Source organism: Strix aluco, chromosome 1 (assembly GCF_031877795.1).
Source record: "Strix aluco isolate bStrAlu1 chromosome 1, bStrAlu1.hap1, whole genome shotgun sequence".
Classification (NCBI taxonomy): Eukaryota; Metazoa; Chordata; class Aves; order Strigiformes; family Strigidae; genus Strix; species Strix aluco.
In genome coordinates, this window is record NC_133931.1 from 90,989,137 (window position 1) to 91,010,174 (window position 21,038).

Here is a 21,038-nt window from a genome sequence, read left to right on the forward strand (position 1 = left end):
CTGCTTTCAATACTTAACTAGAAATTAGCAGCAACTGACTTTAACCAAATCTGATCATTTCTTCAGTGCATCTCAAACTGTGAACTTAAAGGTGCCTCATATCCCCCTGCCGTAGAGCTGTCCAAGGACTCGTGGATGTGAGCTGCATGTGTGTTGGGTTTGCCCTTCCTGGTATTATCAAATGATGCATATTCATGAGCATGTCAGATCTTCTAGGGAAAATGGACACTGTGCTTTCCATATGTGTCATATTTTATTGCATTATATTATATCACTTTATAGTATAGTATATTACATTATATTATACTATTTTATTTTACGTGAGTGAAATATTAAGAAACCCAGTCCCCTTATATTATGCAAGTGGAGATCATTCTGACATTAAAAAGTAGAAAATTTAATTTAAGCTGTATTTTTCTTATTATCATGTGATTGGCAGGAAAAATATTTCTTGAAGGAAAGATATTCTAGTGGCTGGAGAAGAGGTGATAGATTTTTGACAGGTAATACTATGAATTTATATTGCACTTCATCCCAAGGAATGTCACAGTAATATAAATAGTATCTGAATAAAATTTTAGTTTCTTCAGACATACTCTGTGCCTGCAGTTATTCATTGTTGCTAATGAGACAATTAATAGCCTAATGGGCACAAATGATATAATAGAGGCATTTAACTCTGCCATCTGAATGCCAAAGTTACATTTGTACCTACAAAGTATATAGTTAGGTGTTGTAATTCTTTTATGTGTCTTTTATGTGCCTCTGCAGAACTGGAGGTCATATCTTCATGGCTCTGCACACCTGAATATTATTTCTGAAATCAACCGGAAGGTGTGAATGAGCAAAGCAAGTAAGATTGGCCCTGTGCAAAATCTGTACAAAACACACTAGGACAGAAGATTTTTTTGGAAAATTTGGTCTTACGCACATTGAAACACTGCGCTTCACATTGAAACATGGCAAATCCAAGATCAAATGCAATAATGTATAGCACTGCTATAAGACTGCATAGGCCAAAAATGAGAGAATCAATGCCAGCTTTCAGTGGATTTAGACAAACAGAAAAGTGAGTTTATAGGACATGAAAAAGAACACTTCTACTCTTACAGTAAGTGTCGATCAATTTTTAAAAGGCAGAAATAGCTACGGTCTCTTTTTTATCTTAAGTGACTAATGCAAAGAGGAGTGTCTTAATGTGCCCCATGATGTTGTACAGCAAGCTATGATGGAGAGTCACTTTTTTTTCAAACTTTTTTTTATTGAAAGTATGTTGCACTTAATAGGAATGGTCAGTTGTTGGGGGTTTTTTTGCTTCAATACACGGACTGTGAACCTATACTCTGAGGCAAGAATCAATGAGAAAAGTGGGTAGGTAGTCCTTATCTTCTCATACAGGGATTTGAAAGGCAATGAGGAATAATGGTCTTTTACAAAGCTGCAGGGAATTTGGCCTAGTTAGCATTTTTTATGCTACCTTAGACTTTAATATAGTATCAATTAGCACATGCAGAAACAGAAACCCCTTCAGAATCAATTGAACATCATTTGATGGTCATTTTATGAAGCAAGGTGACAGTTCAGTGTGGTTAGGGAGATTACAGAGTAGTTTGGACCACAAAAGTCCTTATGTTGGGATCAAGGGTACAACCTCCTTCTTGAAGGGATAATCTAAAAGAAAGCCATTTAAGGATACAAGGCTCTGGATCTGATTTACCTGTCATGAAATTATTGCTGTTATAGAAGTGGGGACCCCCGAGGGCAATCACAGTGCAGCTGGAGCATATGCTTTATTCCCAGTTAGCCCCACAGTACGGCAACGACAGCCAAGCACCTTCTGATCATCTCTTTCTTATAAGGCCAATTTCTTATGATGACCAAGAAAAGCATCTGTTTTTTCCTCATGTTTTTTCCTAATTATCCTGAGAAGCACTGATCATTCTAGGGTTCATTTGGTATGTTCACATAAGCTTAAAAATACTGTCCATGTCTGATAAGGTTTCTCTCTAACACTTAGTAAAACTGACTCATTTATTTGAGTATTTACACACTAGAGGCAATTCACAGCACGTGTGGATTCAGCCTAACGGAGGAGGAGAACAGATGAAAAGACCCAAAGAAATGATAGAGGAAGACTAGACATAATGAGTACTCAAACCTTTTGGTTTACATTATAAGATGTGATTTTATATGCATTTCAGGGTTATAGAAATGTAGGACTTTACTAAATTCCTTCTGTCTTTTGCTTCTCATACAAGATCGGAGGTCACCTAAACAACTTCCAATAGACTACTCTAGCCTTTTCTTAAAAGCTAAGAAAAATGAGATTTCACAGTTTCTATCAGTCATCTGTTCCAATATTTCACCCACTTTATCCTTAGAGGTTTGATTTGCTTTTAACCTAAATTCCTCTTGCTTCAAATTAGGTTTATTGCACCTTCACCTGTCCCTGGAAACTAAGAAGAAAAGTAGATCACCACTCTTCCTATTATACCTGTTAGTATGTATTACACTTTTTTAAAGTCTGCTTTTATGCTCTCCCCAAATCTCGTTTTTCCAGACTCAGCAAATACAATTTTTTAACCTTCTCACATGTCCTGTTTTTCCAGACTTCTGCTCAAATTTCTTGCTGTCTTCCTGGCAGCTGTTTGGGAGTCTGTCCGGACCTCCTTTAAGCTGTGACGTGCTGCCTTTCTGTGATGAGGATGCCAGTAAAAGTGCTTCACATACACGACATGAGCAACTTGCCCAACATCCTGTTGACACAGCACAAAGTCGCATTTTCCTCCTTTGCAACAACCCATGTATCAAACTGTTGGCTCCTATTCAGTTCATGGTCAGCTTCTTTCCTACAATGCTGACTCCTAGGCCATTATTCACGTCTCTATGCCCGGACATTTGATTTTGCCGTTCCAAGGCTTGTGCTTTCCACTTGTCCTTATTGAATTTTCTGGTATTGATTTCCTACCATTTCTCCAATTTATCAAGATCATTTTGGATTCTAACCCCATTTTCACAAATGCTTACAGCGTCTCCCAGCCTGATGTCATCCTCACATTTTGTAACTGTACTGCATCATCCAAACTGTTAGCATAAACATTGAATAGTCATGAAGAAAAATCCTGCAGGACCACTTGATGTTGACTCCCAGTTTGACGCCGAGCTACTGATAGTGGTTCTTTGAGTTGTTTTCCAGCCTGTCTTACTTTCATTTCACCTGGGCCATATTGCCCTACGTTGCCTTTGACAATGAGTTGTGGAGTTGTGCAAAAGTTTACAAAAGTCAAGATATATTTCATTTTTCTCATCTCGCATCTGCTAGGCCAGCTACCTCACCAAAGAGAGGAAAAATCAGGCTGTTTTGTTGCCAAATTGTTCTTCACAATGTTGATTATTCCTTAGTACCTCATTATCCCCTAGATGCTGAAAAATTGGTTGTTTGTTCCAGTAACTTTCCACATATTGAAGTTGGAATGAAGGCTCTATAATTCACTGGTTCCTCTTCCCCACTGCCCTCTCCCCCTTTAAATATAGGTATAATGGTTTTCCTCTGCCAGTCCTCTAGGAACTCACTCATCTTTTATAATCGCATGAAGATAATCACTAATGTTTTGGCTATTGCTTTAGCTATTTCTGAAGTACCTGAGGGTAAATTCTGTGTGGACTGATTAATTTGGCAAGAGATTTCAAAATATAGGTTATATGGCTTGAGAGAAGACATAAGATAATATCTATCCCATCAGTTTTCCCTGGGCACTAAATCAGGCTTTTGGCTGAGATCAAGGTAAGTTGATGAAGTAAAAATGGATCCATCCTATTCTTCATGCTCCCCCAAATTTAAAAATAGAATATGTAGTAAAAGGCTGAAAATCTGGGAGAAGTTGAAGGTGATATTTGTACTGCTACATTTTTTAAAGAGACGGAATGATTCTTCAGTCGAAAGGAAGAAATCAAAACTTACACTTCAGTGCATAAACCAATCACGGGGTTTTGGAGTCCCCTCTGAACAATTCATCTGTAACAAACTACCAAGCCAAGAGTCTGCCAGCAAGAAGAAGCCTAAGAAATCTTTTCTATTCTAGTAAGTCCTAGTACTTCTTAGCCATCAAGAAATCCAGGCAGAGGAACTGCTTCATCTAGGATACTCGCCTTCTGACATGGGAGGGACTGGGAAAGCTGAGAACATATCCCAGCAGTGGATTATGAAGAAGATGGAAAACAGATGATAGAGTCCTCTTCGTGAGTGGTATTGTTAGTGCATGTCACATTTATAGAGGAAAATTAGATAATGTCTCACATACACTTCCTGTGGAGACTGCAACAATTGAGTTTGAAGACCAAAATCTAGAGGCTGGCATGCAAAGCATCTGAGGTTGTTTTTCAGGTTTTACGAACCTTATTCTTGCTGTATTAGAACAGTTCTGGGAAAAATGAGGTCAGTACATCTTTATTCCTTCTTACTTTATTCTTTCAGCTTGAAAGTGTCCTGTGAAGGCTAGGCACTCATATTCTGTATTTCTAGAAACACTTTGAAGCTAGGTGATAAGAGCAAGGTAGACTCTAACAGTTCAGATAGAGAAAGAGGCTGTAAGACTTCTGTTTCTTTTGCTGGCTTGATTTCATAGACAGCAGCTTGAAGTTGGCTTGAAAATGTTCATCCTGTTGGTTAGTAGCATGTCTTCATCCACAGACAAGGCAATCAGTGAGGTCAAGACAAGGTACAGATGCCAATGTTGTACAGCTGAAGCAATGTCAGACTCAGGAAATACGAATTAGAGGATTTTCACCTCTTAGAGCACCTACAGCTATTTTGTCGGTTAAAGATAATCCTTTTTCTATGAATACAGACACAATTTTAACAAAAAAAAACCCAACCAAGAAAATACTATGTGCCAGTGGGTGCATACAATTATTATGAGAGAAGGCCAAATATTGTTTTCTGGTTGGAAAAAGAAATTGCCCATTCGCTTCTTTATCTTCAACATCTGCTTTTAGAAATGGGTTGGTTTGGGTCCATTTCTAATCTGTCAAAATGCTGTATGAAATGCCTAGTTAACCAGGAACACAGTCATAACAAAACTAGGAAGTTGTGTTCACATTTTTGATCTTCATGCATGGGAAGAAATATTGCCTCTATCTGCTTCAAGCGGATGGCTGCTTCTCATACCTGTCTCCAGATAGGAGATAACACTTTTTCCATCTTGGCATTTAGGGGGTCTCAGAGCATCCCTTATCATGTATCCAGCAGTCATGGGATAAGAAAGAGTTCAGTTTTCAATGCTGCATGGAAATATGTCATGTTCTGGGGCCTAGCATACCTAAAATGCAATGGTTTGTAGCTAAAAAACATGATTTGCTACTGTAGCCACCATGCAGCACAGACAGGGATGTCAGGTTCAAAATGCGTTCCAGGTGTGCAACAGGAACAGGTTTTATTCTGTTGCAGGGGAATGGCAGATGAGGCAAGGCATCTGCTCAGGATCTGGAAGAGAGGAGAGACATGGGCAGAAGGAAGAAAATGAAAAATAGAGGGAAGTCATTAGTACATTTTTCTCAAAGAGGATTCTAACAGTTCTGGATAGGTCCTGTTCAGGGCACAAGTACTCCACAGCTTAGGGCAGCAGGCTGCATCCCTGAGCTTTATACCTGCTGGCCTCTCAGCTTGCAGAGCTTAGGTGGTCACAGCAGTATTCACCATCACCTCATTCCCGTCGCAGAAACCCTGGGTCTCTGACAGGCACCAGCTTTTCACCCCACTCCTGACCCATCCTTCTCCTTCTTCCTTTTTTATAGCACAGGAAGTTCCACCCTTCCCACCCAGCCCTCTCATTCTTGTCAGGAAACTACAGATTTTACCTATACTGCTTAGGAGCCTTGAGACAGGTCTGAGCAAAGGCTCCTGGTACAGCTGCAAAGCAAACAAGAGAGGCATGGTTTGGGGGAGAGGAGGGACTTTGTGTTTTTTAAATAAGATATGTGCTTGAGAGAGTTATCACAGTTTGCATGAACATCAAGTCACAATTTAGAGTCACTTGTATAGGGTTTTTCTTGACAGCGTGACAAAAGTAGCCAGAAGACCATGAGAACTAAAAAAAGAATTTTTCCTTAATAATGACAGATTAATTAGTATGATTTTCATATGTATTACATATTTTTGCACATCCTTGATTGAAGAGGGGTTGTTTTATTTGGCACTTATTTGGATTTTCCAGTGCATTTGCAATGCCTCACTTGGTTCCTGTTGAGGCTGACTTCAGCATAGTTAGACCAGCATGGAGCTTTTGAAACCTTCTTGTACTTCTGTCCTGCTCTTTTTCAGTAGTATTTATAGTAACTCACACTGAGTAAAAGCTGGGGATCAGATCCCCCCTGATGTAAGTTATCAGCATCATTTTATTCAGAATTATTTACTTTGTGGTTGTGTGTGTTTCATTCTGTTTGATCTTTTTATGCGTCTATAATCATAGGGCTGGGATTTATACGATGGGACTCCCTCTGTCATTCTGTGGGATTTTTTGCTCTGCAGGTACTCTGTAGCTTTGAAGGACTTCAGATCTTGAGCAAAATGAGTTCACTGATGTGTCCCAGGAGAGATTGTTGACTGGTCTGTAGAAGTAATTTTATGACAATGGATTGTATTCTGAGTTAATGTTTATGCGCCATATGGTATGTTGTCAAGTTTCATTGTATTTATGAAGATCTCGATAAAATGAAGTAAAAATAAAAATAAATGTTCAGACCTAGTCTACTTTCAAGAAAAGTAACAAGTGCCTCTAGATTTTTCCTTTTAGTGTAAACTTGTCCAGTAAGTATAACAATAGGTAATGACAGTAGGACTGGCATGGGCCAGAGATAAAACATATAGAGTTCTGGAAGTAGTACAAAACCATTTAGGACTATAATCAAACAGCCTGTTTAGAGGTACCTAACTTAGTTACTGCAAGCATTAGAATTTATAAAATGAGACAAGTATTGGATAAATTGCTTAAGAGATTTTAGATCCTGGCTCAGTGGAGCCTCCATCCCTGGAGGCTGGTGTTAGGCACCTATTGCATGTGGTCTGCCTCATGCAGAACACAGCCTACACTTTCTTACTGACTGGCGTTCCTGTGGGGCTATTGCAAAGGCATTTTATGACAAAGCTGTGAGCAACTGAGGGTACGGGAAACCTAAGAAGTGATCTGTGAAAACATAAAAGAATAATCCATTTAATGGGGGGTAAAAAACTGCACAATACTCACACCCCTACCTTGGGTTTAAAATATCACAAGAAATTCAAGGAACAAAGTAAATAGCTCACTTAGACAATTCTTTTCACTCAAATTTAATTTCTTCCTGCTGTGGTCATTACTGAGTTGTTTGGTTTCTTTTGGCAAAATAGAATCTTTAAATATGTCATTACACACAGAAATAAATTTCCATTAACATATTCCTAGTGCAGTGTATGTGCTGCTAAGAAACATTTACATATCTATATTAGAAATATCACATGTATTTGTGTATTTATGTACAGAGAAAGTGGAGGAGGGAGTTTAAAAGTTTCTCAGTCTAATATGTCAAATGAATTGCCTCCACTCGGGTGATGTGGCTGCATGAGATCCACTAAGGTCTGTAGCATTCTACACGAGTGCTGGGTCCACAGAGCAAAATCCATTGGAAGGACCAGGCATAAAAGATACAAGCATGTGATTAATTTTATGAATGCAAAAAGTCTACTGACTGTCTGGGAGACCACTTTCTCGACATGATGAATACACTAAATGTGTGTATAAACCTTTTCAAGTCTGAGCTTTTTGACTCTAAAATCTTTGGTGTTTATGTAAATATGTATTGAGCACAATACATTTCAATCCCAGTGGAACTCTCTGGATGCCCATATGGTCATCCAAACTACTAATAGTTTTATTCTTTCCTTAGAAATGCTGTTCTCTTCAGAATTAACAAGATAAATGGGTCACTTGCAAGAAATGCTAGAAGTTGGTTCTGGCAGATATTTTTTTTCCTTTTCATCTTTGCCCAGAAATAGATATTAAATTAAGAATAGTTTAATTACAGTATAAATATGTATTGGGGGGGTCTTTAAAATTGGAGCATGAAGAGTAGCTCACACTTGGGATATGCCTACTTTCATTCATAAATATGGGCTAAAAGATAAATTTATATTTGCATTGGTGGAAAGTGCATTATTGTGACCCTTTTGTGTAGAACAATTAGGTAGTTCCTTTGTACCATGTATAGACCACCAGTTGCATGGAGTTCAATCAGAACTTCACAGGTCTTTATGAAGCCAAAAGCCTTATTTGTAACTGTTGAGTGACAAGAAGAATGATTTTCAGTAATGTTTGCAAAGCAAGAGCAGAGAAAATAATCTAAACAACTGAGCTGATAATCAAATATTAATCACAAAAGCAGGGGCAAGAAATCATCTGCATGAGTCCTCTGAAAGACTGTTATCCATGACCTTAACTGTAGCTTAGCCATCACTTGTGCTACCACACAATTCAAACCCTAAATGTACCTGAGTGCCTGTTACACTGCTGAGAAAGACTTTGCCTGACCAGTAGGCCTTGCAGATCCAGAGGCCAATAGTACACACCTCAGGTTGGTGAAGTTGCAGGAAAAGAGCCCCAGAGAGATCAGCAGCACCTCAGGCCAGAAGTTAGAAAAGGTCTTTTTTGTTCTTTTAATATAAGTGGAGGACCTGAGACAGAAAAAAAAAAATCTCATTCTCCTTCAGCCTCAGAAATAGAGGAACCATTCTTGATTAAATACTGTTATTAATAATAGTGATTTGCCTTTAGGCAAGAAGCAAAATCTGATGAGTTTGAGCCTGCTTGCTCATAATTTTGGAAAGGCATGAGACACCACAAACTCTGGTATTAACCAAAAAAAAAAAAAAAGTGTGCAACGGGTCAACACTAGTACTTTCTTCCATTCCTACAACAATATATGATCGTGTCACCATGGGCTGGCATTTAATGGAGAAATTACTGGTACTCAGGGAAGGAACATCCTTTTACAAGACTTTACATTGCTTAATGGCAAGTTTCCTGATAGTTACTATAACCCAGAACAAGATTGCATTGGGAATAGAAAATGCTCTTAGGGATGTTGCTCTTGGGGGCTGCTGAGCTGCACACTGTTTTCAAGAAAGGTTCCTCATGGAACCTCACTGTGATGCTGAGCGACATTCAAATAACAAAAGCTTTTATCACAGAGAGCCTGAAGCATTTGTGTCCCTACTCTTGACCTTTATTTCACCGCTTCTACTTACTTTGCTGATACAATGCACATGTGCGGAAAAAGCATCCTGATGATCAGATTTCTTTTGCTATAGCCACATTACAGGTATACTGGTAACTCTGCAAGTTTATTTAACCATGTCTTGATACTACCTTGCCTGAGCACTGTTGATCTTTGTTGGCTGAACTTAATTACAGGAGACATCTGGCACCGTTAGTTTTGAATTCATGGTTTGGGAGTTCACCTAAAAACACAATTCTGGTTGCCACAGGAATTGGTCCATCATGTTGTATCACCTCTTTTGTCACCTGAACAAAAATGTAATTGACTTTAGAGTAGATGGAATTTCTTAAAGTAAAAACTCCAGGCAGGATCTTAGCTGCTGGATCATAGCCTGCCTCCAATTTCCCTTCCTGTTGCACAGCACAGGCAGTGCTGGGTTCCCTCAAATCATGTTCAGGGGTGGTGGGAGGCCCTTCCCCACATTTACTCACCAGCAAAACATGGGTTGTCAATAACATCCCCCTGATTTTGCTGAGAAAAACCTGCTGTTGACAATATGCCAAGAGCAAGGTGGACGTACCTTGGGGAGGAGTGGCTGGAGAGCTGCCAGTCAGAGAGGGACCTGGGGGTGTTGATTGACAGCCGGCTGAACATGAGCCAGCAGTGTGCCCAGGTGGCCAAGAAGGCCAATGGCATCCTGGCTTGTATCAGAAATAGCGTGGACAGCAGGGACAGGGAAGTGATCTTACCCCTGTACTCGGCACTGGTGAGGCCACACCTCAATTACTGTGTTTGGTTTTGAGCCCCTCACTACAAAAAGGACATTGAATTACTCGAGCGTGTCCAGAGAAGGGCAACGAAGCTGGTGAAGGGTCTGGAGCACATGTCCTACGAGGAGCCGCTGAGGGAACCGGGGCTGTTAAGTCTGGAGAAGAGGAGGCTGAGGGGGAGACCTCATCGCCCTCTACAGGTACCTGAAAGGAGGTTGCAGAGAGCTGGGGATGAGTCTCTTTAACCAAGTAATAAGTGATAGAACAAGAGGGAATGGCCTCAAGTTGCGCCAGGGAAGGTTTAGACTGGATATTAGGAAGCATTTCTTTACAGAACGGGTTGTTAGGCATTGGAATGGGCTGCCCAGGGAGGTGGTAAAGTCCCCATCCCTAGAGGTGTTTAAGAGTTGGGTTGACATAGCGCTGAGGGATATGGTGTAGTTGAGAACTGTCAGTGTTAGGTTAACAGTTGGACTAGATGATCTTCAAGGTCCTTTCCAACCTAGACAGTTCTGTGATTCGGTACCCATTCTGTGAAGAGGACTTCAGCCTCCTTTCCCCAGTGTAAATGTATATTGGCTACTGGGAGCTAAGGACTCACAGGATAGAGAGAGGCAAGCACTGCACACACAGCTCTTGAATTCCTTTGACTGTGGGTATCCAGCAAGCTGAGCCTTGTCCCTGTCTCTCACAAACAGCTGCCAGCTTCTACATGAAGACACACAGAGATTACTGTGGTCCTTCTGGGCTTGTACCACTTTGATAAACCCTCATTCTTTGGCTTTGCAGACAGTAAGCCCTAGCACATTACGTAGCAAACATCTAAACAATCAGCAGTTCTGTACATTGGTCTGCTTAGAAGAGGTTTAACATGTTTTGTGCTTACAGTTTGACCCTTCTTTGTTGTATCTGTTGAGCATTAGGTTGTAAACTTTTCAAGGTAAAGGACCTGTTGGTTATTTGTTACACTTCACAACTGTATAGACTAACAGCACTGTGTGGTCATATTCCTTCTGGGCTTTATGCTTGGAAACATTATTTTGTGTAGAAATTAGTCTAAAATAGATTGTTATTTTGTCTTTACTTCTCCTCTACCGGACATCTATTCCAGAATTAAGCCACCTTTTTCAGATTTCAGCCAACTTTTGGATTCAGTTCTGAATTTCTGTTTCTGTGGATTTTTAAATGGTACCCAGTCCTCCAGTTGTACCAGTTGGATGCTGAGGAATTTTCGAACACTCTCTTCTCTGTTGAAAACATTGCATTGTCTCAGTCTTCACTTCAAAATATTATCATGCAAATCTTTAAAATATTTTTTATGATTTTGAAATCTTTCAAATATTTCACTTAGAAATATGACAGACATCTCCTTCTACATTTTATTTCCACAGGATAAAACAATTAATTAAGCCTAAAGACTTAAGTATAGAACAGCAGTAAAATGAAGTGTGACCTACTTCCTTAAGCCTTAGAGCCTCATACACCTTTTCTAATGAGTCTCTTTGTCCTGAAAAGAGAAAGAAGAGCTCTTAAAAAGAACAGCAAAAATACTAGGCCCACAGAGGATGTATGGAGTGTTTTGACAGGGTAAGTGCAGCACCACATCATTAAACTCAGCGAAATGGTGAAGGAAAGGTTTGCTAAGATCCGTAGCCTGGAGTGAGGTCACCAACTAGAGTGACTTCATGACAACAAAAGATCCTAGACTGATGAGAAAGTGTCCTTTGATAGAGGTCAGCATTCCTCTGCCTAAACAGGTCTTTCAGGCTTTTGGAGGAAAAAATGTGTTAGCCTGACTTGCTTGGACATATCGCACAATAACATGTGACCATCAGCACTGTGAAACCTTTTGTGGGTTATAAAATGATTAACTGACCATTCAAATTCTAGAAATGTTGCATTTGTAGCAGCAATCAGCTCCTCAGAGAGGAGGCAGCAGAGTGTAAAACCTGAATTCAAGCAACAGGGAGGTTGAAAAAATAATTAAAACTAGAAATAACCTGGATCTGCTAGAAATTATATTCAAGGTTTGCAATACAGCAGTAATATCTGTATTTATGTGGACATGTGTGCATGCACGTGCCTGTAATGTCAATGACATAGTTTCCAAAAAGAAAGAGAAAGACAGTTGCCAAAAAGTGTTCACCAGCTATTATAATTTTCCAGAGTGAACTGTTTTCAAATATTCTCTAAGGATTTCTGGTCATAAATATTTCTAAAAAGTATGCACTTAACTTAGGCCAATCATTACCATGAAGCAACACTACAGCCAAGTTAGCAACGTAGAGAACTCTTACTTATTGACTAAACCCTGACAATTCTTGTGTCTAAAGCTTCAGTTCTGCAGTTTATATGGTAATAGTATTCCTAATTTCAGAAGGTGTGCATTCTGATATTATGTTTTTATATAGAAGTTAAATATTTTATAGCATATTTGCCTATTGAGGAAACTCTTTTACTTTGGGGAGAAAATATCCTTCTATAAATTTCCTTTAATTTTACAGGAGACTGCCATTCTCAGAACCAGGATCTTTCTTGGACATTTCAAAGGACTACACACGGGACCTACTTTCTTCTCAAGGGACATAAGATACTGTGTTTTGACTTTTAAGTCAGCCCTAGTATACGGATGTGGACTTCAGGTAGAATGAGCAATGCAAAGAACTTGCTTGGACTTGGAGTCTCCTTGTATTTTTTGGGACTGATGGACCTTACTACAACTGTGCTGTCAGGAAGTGCCAGGTCCCTCACTGAAGGGCAAGAAGACAACCTGTCAGACAAGCTGCATCAGCGTATGAAGCGGAGCTGGGTGTGGAACCAGTTCTTTGTTCTGGAGGAGTACACTGGAACTGACCCTCTCTACGTTGGGAAGGTAAGACCCGCACCAGGAGGTTATCTGGCAGAGTGTATACATCTGTGTATCTGTGGACTGTTTCCCTAAGTGCCTTTACCTTCTTTCTGGCAGTGAATTTATCCATATTCATTTCACTTCTGCTCCCAAGAGCTTTTGACCAGTGTCACCTTCATTTGAGAAGAATTTCTGTTTCAAGGGGCTGTCAATATATTTGCCTGTTTCAAAGAGATCTGCTGCATCAATCATCATCTGTAATTGAGGTAGTGTTAGAAAATCTGCAGTGATATTTCCAGGGACTCCTACAATGCCAAGGCAAAGCAAGGTTATATTGACATATGAGGATTAGGAAAGAAAGGGTTTGTGATCATGCTTCTGTCTGTGATCAAGTCAGCTGGAAGCTGAAATTCACGATCAAATTAAATAGTCATTTTCTCTTGAAAACCGACATTTCAATTCTTGTTTTCTGTAAATCTCTAGGGTCAGAGTATCTTCCTGATTACCACAGCTTGACCGCAGGTTAATTCTGTGGACTACAGAGAAGTTCTTTCAGATTTAGAAGGGCACAGGGACAGCTCATTAAATCCATCCAAGAAGGTCCTTCTTTGGGATCCCTTATACCCCAAGAACCCACACATCAGTACAGATATGTGCAAAATGGATCCCTAAGTTCACCCCATCCACTTGCTGGTATTTTGCATTCACTTTTCTGTAGCTCCTTGAGGAAGAAGCTGAGGTAAATCAGACCAGTGATGTCTGCCATCACAATCTGCCTCACTATAACCATCCTCCTTTTCTGTTTTCTGACTGTTTTTAAAGACTGAGTTGTTTAAAGTACTGACCCTGTTATTCAAAGGGTTATGGTCAGCATCAAGTTTGCTTCTAGTCTACACCAAGGTGATAAATCTGGAAGAAGTGGGGAGGGGCAGAGTTAATGTGCTTAAGTGTTTGAACAATACAATTAAGATTTTACATGCCTAGAATATCAGATACTGCTATGATGAGTGCAGATGACGTATAGGTAGATATGAAAAATTAAGAACTAAGAAAGGATGTCAGAAAACAATTCCTACAGATTTCATTGCTTGTGTTTACATGATCAAAGCTCCTTCTTTCCTTCCAAACTATCCATCTGCAGAAAAAAAAAAAAAATCACATAACCACATTTTGGACTTGTATTTATCGTTCTACAACCCCATAGAGCTAAACAGTGTCCTCAGTCACACCAGTATAAATCAAAATGAATCCATGGGCTTTTAAAGACCTCCTCCTGATTTATCCCTGTGTGACTGACAGCAAGATGTGCTTGCCTTCCTCCCACAGCAATGGCATAACTAGTGACTGCTGCCAAATGAGACCTCATTAGTCTTCATTCATCTCTGTACCTAGCTTTTCAGTTCTTGATATCTCTATTGATTAAAGAAATTAATATTTGTTTTCATGCAATTCCCAGCTTTGGAACAAGGGCCAGACATATTATTTAACATACTCAGTTTCATCTGAAATGACTCCAGACTTGCACTGTGAGCTGAATTTTAGCTAAAACAAGTACCGGAAGAACCCGACTCATCTTCGTTTTAGACTTGATTGTGTCATCAGGAGCACAAAAACTTGGCACAGACAGCAGTGCTGTTGAGCTTGCTGCTGCTCAGCTCTGCTAAATGGGGGAAGCAGAGACGACTCTTCATGTCTGTGTCCACCACACAAAGGCTCAAGCTGCCGTGAGTGAGCTCTCTCCAGGACCGCCTACACCATGGCTGTGTTAGTATAGGGGTGCACAAGGGCTGATTAGCTCCCCACGGTTAACAGGGCCAATTAGTCCCACGCTCTGCTGAGCTGACATGGCTGAATATCTCTGAAGGCCTCCTAACTCTGCACTGGTCTGTGTAGACCAGACACCAGGGACTTCTGCTGTTAAAATGGGCCTTTGCAGGTCAAACATTTCGTCTTCCATCCCTGAACTAGGTGCAGAGCAGCCAGCCAAGCAGTGGGATGAACGCAGTGAAGGCTGCTGTGAGGGAAAGACTTCTCATCTCATACAGCCAAAGGCATAGGCTCTTGGAAGAAGCTGCAGCCCACCATGATTCATGGCCCCACCACATTCACGTTGCCTGTGTCTTAGGGATCCTTAGGAAAGGGGTCAGCAGGGAATAGACTGTGGGCTGAATTAATTGTTCTGGCAGGCCAGAAGTTTTTAAGCCCAAATCACTCCAGACTGACTCAGAAATAGCTCTGGAAGGGCTTGTGCAGAGTGGGGTGGAGGTGCCGAAGGACTCCCAGGCTGCTAGCACCAGGCCTCCAAACAGCCCCTGGGTCCCACGCCTGGCCGGGCGGAGCCTCTTCTAACTGATACCACCCACAACACCCTGAAACATCCTGCTAGCCAGGCCTTGCTTTTATCCATCTGCTCTCTTCAAGGCCATGCAGAAGGAGAAAGTGCACAGCGTAGATCCAGTTGTATTTACTTCATACTCCCATAAGAGAGGAGCTCTTCTGATGCTCTTGTACAGCTGTTTCTGGCTAGCTGTGTATGACTGGAGCAACCCAAAAACCACCTTGACTTGAACCATAGGTCCAGACTTGCCTAATATGATTTTCAAGGCTGCTATTAAAAATGTACTTTCCTACATAACTATAAGGCAAGATGCAAAATATCTTCTGGACAGAGAAATGAAACTTCCTGAGGTGAAGTCAGTACAATTTTTGCTTTTCTCCAGTGCTCATGATCCTAATTTAAAGTCTTTTAGCTTCAGAGGGTTCCTGGTCCTGTCACTGATAAATACGAGCCTTCAACTTTCCTAGAGATAGCCATTATTGGCTAATAGGATGAACTAGGGAAACAAAGCCCCCACATTTGCTACAGCAGCTATTTTCCACATTCATCCAGCGGCCTAAACTTCATCAGTAATTGAACTGGGGACAGACTTCACCCCTTTGCTGTGTCAGAGACTCACTAACCCTGTTTCAAAGGAAAGAGGCATTTGAACCACAGGAGCTGAATGAGTGAATAAAATGCATCCTTTCTACAGACTATCACTGCAGATCAACCAAACTCAGTCACGCATCCTCACAAAAATGCCCTGCAGGTGCTACCTCCTTGGGGGTAGAGAAGGGAGAGCATGTCAAGGATGGAGTCACAGCCCGGTTAGCGGACCTGCTCAAGTCCTCCCCTGAGCTGTCCTTGGCAGCACCACTCTCTTACATGTGCCCTTTGCTGGGAAATGTGTCTTTCAGATGCAGGTGTAGCCTCCTTGGTCTTTTGCACTATCCTCATCAAAAGAAGCAACCCAGGTTGACACAGTTAATAATTGCTCAGGAGTTATCAGCTTTATTTCTCCCATAGTTCATTCCTTAATGTGGAGGAGAAAGTATAAATTAATTACTCCTACTTCTGTGTCAGCCACACGGCAGCACAATTTATTGCACCACCTATAAAACAGCCAACTTAAAACTGGATCACCTTTCCAACACAGTGACTTCTACATATACCCCAAACTGCAGCATCCTGATATTGGGTTTGGTGTGATCAGTGGTGTGAGCTTCAGTCCCTTCAGACACCAAATTCTTTCAGATTTATTGCAGTCTGGCAGTTATGTCTTTTATGCTCTTTTTTGCTTTGTCTAGAAAGAGTAGGTTATATGAGAAGCTGTAAAAGTGATGCTAGCATTTCTTACTGCCTAGCCTTGGTTGAAACCCAACGTTTTTAACAAATCAGTTTAGACAGAGATCCTCTTGTACTCCCAAATTCTTATTAGCGTGCCATGTACATTCCTAGTTTGCTTCCTACACAACTGCATTCATTCCAAATAGGGCTTTGGACAGGTGGTGTAGTTTAACCCATGAGTTTGATTCCTTATCTTCTAAGTCTTTTGAACTTTTCCAAACACCATCTGCTATTTTAAAAGATGCTTTCTTCTTTGTTTGTTTTGTTTTGTTTTGTCTTTTCCTTTTCATTTTCTCCCTTTTTCTGTTTCTTTTTAATTTTTCTTTGCTTTTGCCTTTTCTTTGACTTTGACTTCAACTTTGACTTCTTCTTTCTTTTTCTTATTTAAAGAGGACTTGTTGATGTTCCAAACCACATTTTCTTCCATCAGGTCTAACATCTGTATATGTCTCAGCAGTTGCATTCTCTCACTGACAGTACTGATGCACTCAAACAAATGCCCAAGATGTAGCTTAGTGGTTCTGAATCAATTCAAAAAGCTATAATAATGTCCTCCTTCCGGAAGCATCCTGTTTACTAGCTCTTACACTGATAATCTCTGAGTTATGGGTGTTTAGGGTAAATAATGACAGCCACTGTCTTTTTTTAAATTAATCACAAGATGGTGTTTCCTGAAGATATGCCAGTTTGCAGTCCTGGCGCCTGCATGTGAATTAATACACATGGCAGTCATCTAAATTTAACTGTTTGCCACTGCCAATTTTTTCTGGGCTTGTTCTTCCTCCATTTAGCTGATACATCACCTGAGAGCTGCCAGCATTTCTCCAAAAGACTAATGTCTCTCAGATGCGGTAGCCACTGCAGAGACCAGTGGCAAAGCGATGAAATGAAATATCAATGACCTGACACGGCAGTTGTCAAAAACTGTACCTTCAGCTCTTGCAGCCACTTGCAGTGCTGCTGCTCCTGCCACTTGGTGTCCCAGCAGTCACTAAGAGTCGATGGCCCACCTACATACAGACCTGTCTGCAGGGTGGGACATACCATAGAGATCCATACAGATCCCACCTCAGCTGAAATCAGTCTTACCCTAAAATCAGTAGGCCCAAGTTTTGTGTCGGTCATGTGCTGCACTCTGAGAGGCTAGTAAGGTAAATAACCTCCAGAGAATGAGCATCTTCCAAACAGTCTTTCAGCTCCCAAGTCAAGGGCACCAATGCCCTAAAACAGCCAAAGAGCTGTTCCACTGGCATTAGAAATGCTTAGGTCAGATAAGCCAATTTGTCCATAGTTTTCAGGGTGTTTTTAAATACCTTAGAGATGAGACTTCTTCTTTCTTTCTTGAGAGAATAGCCTGTAATCACATGCATCAAGTTTGACTTCTACTTTTCCACACAAATTATCCATTTCTATTTGGATTCTTACTTCAAATCCTACTGATCCTGTGTTCATATATTCAGTTTATTATTCCAAGATTATTCTCTCCAGTACAAATATTTACCTGTGTTTGGTCTCATCCTCCACAATTATTCCCATATGTCCTTTGAGCTCACGAAAGCATTAAACACACACTTAATTCTGACCATATTTCTTGAGATAATTAGCTCATGTATGCATTTTAAAATGTGCTTAACTGAATCCAGCCCACTTTGACCACTTTTTTTTATTATTATTTATCTCTTCTTTATTCATCTCTCAAAATGATAATCACACTGGAAAACAGCATTCACACCTGAACCATTCCTGAAAATCCCATTTTGATTATTGCACCTCAAGTCTATTGCTTTCCTGGCTTTTGGGACTGAACCAATATCATCTCTGGCCATTGGTCTTTATACTCTATTCCTCAAAAGCATGGCTGTTAAACATCTTCACAGTGTGAGTGAAATTAAGTGATTTGTTTGTCTTTTGATAGTCATTCCAGTATTTCATGGGAACCAGGTGTTTAACAGAATGGTAGTCCCCAGGATGATTTGTTTCTGGTTTAGATGATAATTAGCACTGCATTTACTTTTCTTCTGTTCTGTTGCATTCACAGCTATCTGTGGCTGCTCAGAACTAATTAGCAGTCATGCAATAAATCCATTTGCTAATTCCCTAGAAAATCTGGGATGCCTCTCTTCTCTATAGCCTGCCATGGACGCAATCAAATGTTCCTCGCTGCTTACCTTACCTACTGTTTGATAATAATTCTTTCCTGAAGATTTAAGGATCCAGCCTCATTTTTATTGCTAACATTTTCATGGGAAAAAAAAAAATATTCTGAATCATGACAGTTACTGAGTAGCTCTCCCATCCTGCTTTCTCCTTGATCCCAAAAAGGTTTGCCTTATCTGCCCCAACATTATGCTACCCCTGGAATATCTGACTCCTCTTAAGCCATGTGAGCAAGCACGGTCTGCAGCTTTGCTGACCTCACCTTATCCCAAGCCTGGCAGTAAGTCCTTCTCAATGGCCATTGCAACCAGGCAAAAAATAATTATTGTGTTGAGTGAGATTTCAAAAAGACACAGAGCCTGTTCCTGTTTGGGTGTCTCTGCCTTTTCTTCTGGCACAGCTGTGGATGCAGAAATGGAAAGACAGGAGAGGGGTTTTAATTGCAACTCTGTGATACAGACTTTACTGAGTATTTGCCTCTTTCAGCAAAACAAGTTCATTAAAACCAGCTTGCGAGTCCCAACAGTGAGACCAAAATGCTCAGGATGCTCACGTGCTTAGTGTTTCTCAGCAGCTGCTTGCCCAGCTCGTGGTCTAATTGAATCCTGTTCCTTTCTGCAGCTCCACTCTGACATGGACAGGGGAGATGGTTCGATCAAATACATTCTCTCAGGAGAGGGAGCTGGCATTGTGTTTACAATTGATGATACGACAGGGGACATTCATGCCATTCAGCGACTGGACCGGGAAGAAAGGTCGCAGTACACCCTCAGAGCGCAGGCTCTGGACAGGCGAACGGGCCGGCCGATGGAACCAGAGTCAGAGTTCATCATCAAAATCCAAGACATCAATGACAATGAACCCAAGTTCCTGGATGGGCCTTACGTAGCCTCTGTTCCAGAAATGTCGCCTGTGGGTAAGACAGATTTTGTGGAATCTCTTCCCCTCTATAAGCAAATCAGAGATGGTCACCAAAACATAAATGCCCTGACTCCTTGGACTCAGCTTTTGCCCTTGTGCAGGAGCTGCAGGACAGGAGAGCTCCCCCTGGGATGCCTAAATGCCACAAAGGAGGGTTAGCAGGCTTCACACCACTGTCAGCTGGGCCCCTCTGAAAGAAACCATGCCACGGGAAGCGGGAGAGCTGAAAAAAGATGTAATTTGAACATGCCATCCTCAGTCAATTTGCAGTAACGTAGTGCCCCTTCTCCCCTGCTATCAGATGGTAGCAATTGTAATGACCATTAGACAACCATTACCATCCAGAAGATAACACATTTTTAGAAACCTATTCTAGTTCATACTAAGAGCTGAAATACTGTACTTGAAAATACGGAGACATGACAGTAATTATTAGCAGCTTTGCTCCTAATCCCTGTAAACTGCACTAAACACAGTTCAGTGGATCCCAAGATTCTGATATTGTTTGCTCTCCACTTTTAGAAAATGGGATCATGTCAAAGACAGTCCTGTTATTGCCATTCAGAAGACAAACAGCGGCCTTCCTACTTACACAAGTCAGGAGAAACCATTTCCATATAACAAATCCAAGAGTCACACAAAATACTGTTTTTCTGGACTTTTTTCTTTCTTTTGGAGCTGCTTATTGCTTTTTGGCTCTGTGACGTCATTACAGAGATAATAATACCATATAAATCTCATGTCCTGAAGTTACAGATATGCTTCAACTGCCCATTCTTCAATATTATGTTGACATAAAGCTAGAGACAAGCATCAAATACAAACGTTCTGTTCAGAAATAATATTTCTTAATGGTAGTGGCTAGCTTGAATTCATATTTATTTTCCAGGGCGTATCTAGTAACACTGGATTTGTTTCTAACACAAAACATTATGTGGAAGGCTAGATACATTCATAAAGGCATTGTCTGACATTTTAAGGAGTCAAAACACATATATTTGAAAAAGTTATGTCTTATCTTCTCCTTGTTCTTGATAAATTACATCACCTGCAAGCCATTATTAGCTTCAGAGGAAGCAGACCTTGAAAACCAATTGAAGAAAAGAAATATATGTGCATCCGTGGGGGCTCCAGAAGGCAATTCAGGAGGGTATAATCTCTAGGCCATGCAATGTAAACTGCAGTCTCACAGAGAGATTATCTCAGAGATACATCCCTTCATGCTCACTATTTGTGTACAATTTCTGTCCCATAGTCAACATACAGCATCCATGGGCACACTACAGCAGTTCATGATTTATGTCAGCATAGCTATAGATCTTATTTGAGCTGCCTTTAAATAATACTTAAAATCAAGAAAAGGGGAAAAGAAGCAAGCGGTATATAACTACCAGTTCTCTGCAAACCCTAACGAAGTACTGGTAGCTCA

At 40.6% G+C, this 21,038-nt stretch overlaps 1 protein-coding gene across 3 annotated transcripts in view; it reads left to right on the forward strand.

Annotated features, from left to right (window-relative positions):
- CDH20 (cadherin 20) overlaps window positions 1-21,038 on the forward strand; it is a 294,444-nt gene that overhangs the window by 244,444 nt on the left and 28,962 nt on the right. For all 3 annotated transcript variants that reach the window (XM_074826600.1, XM_074826591.1, XM_074826581.1), the window contains 2 exons: window positions 12,521-12,888; window positions 19,310-19,604. In XM_074826600.1, coding sequence (XP_074682701.1) covers window positions 12,646-12,888; window positions 19,310-19,604 — 538 coding nt within the window. In that variant the 5' untranslated portion in view covers window positions 12,521-12,645. The remainder of the gene's footprint in view (window positions 1-12,520; window positions 12,889-19,309; window positions 19,605-21,038) is intronic.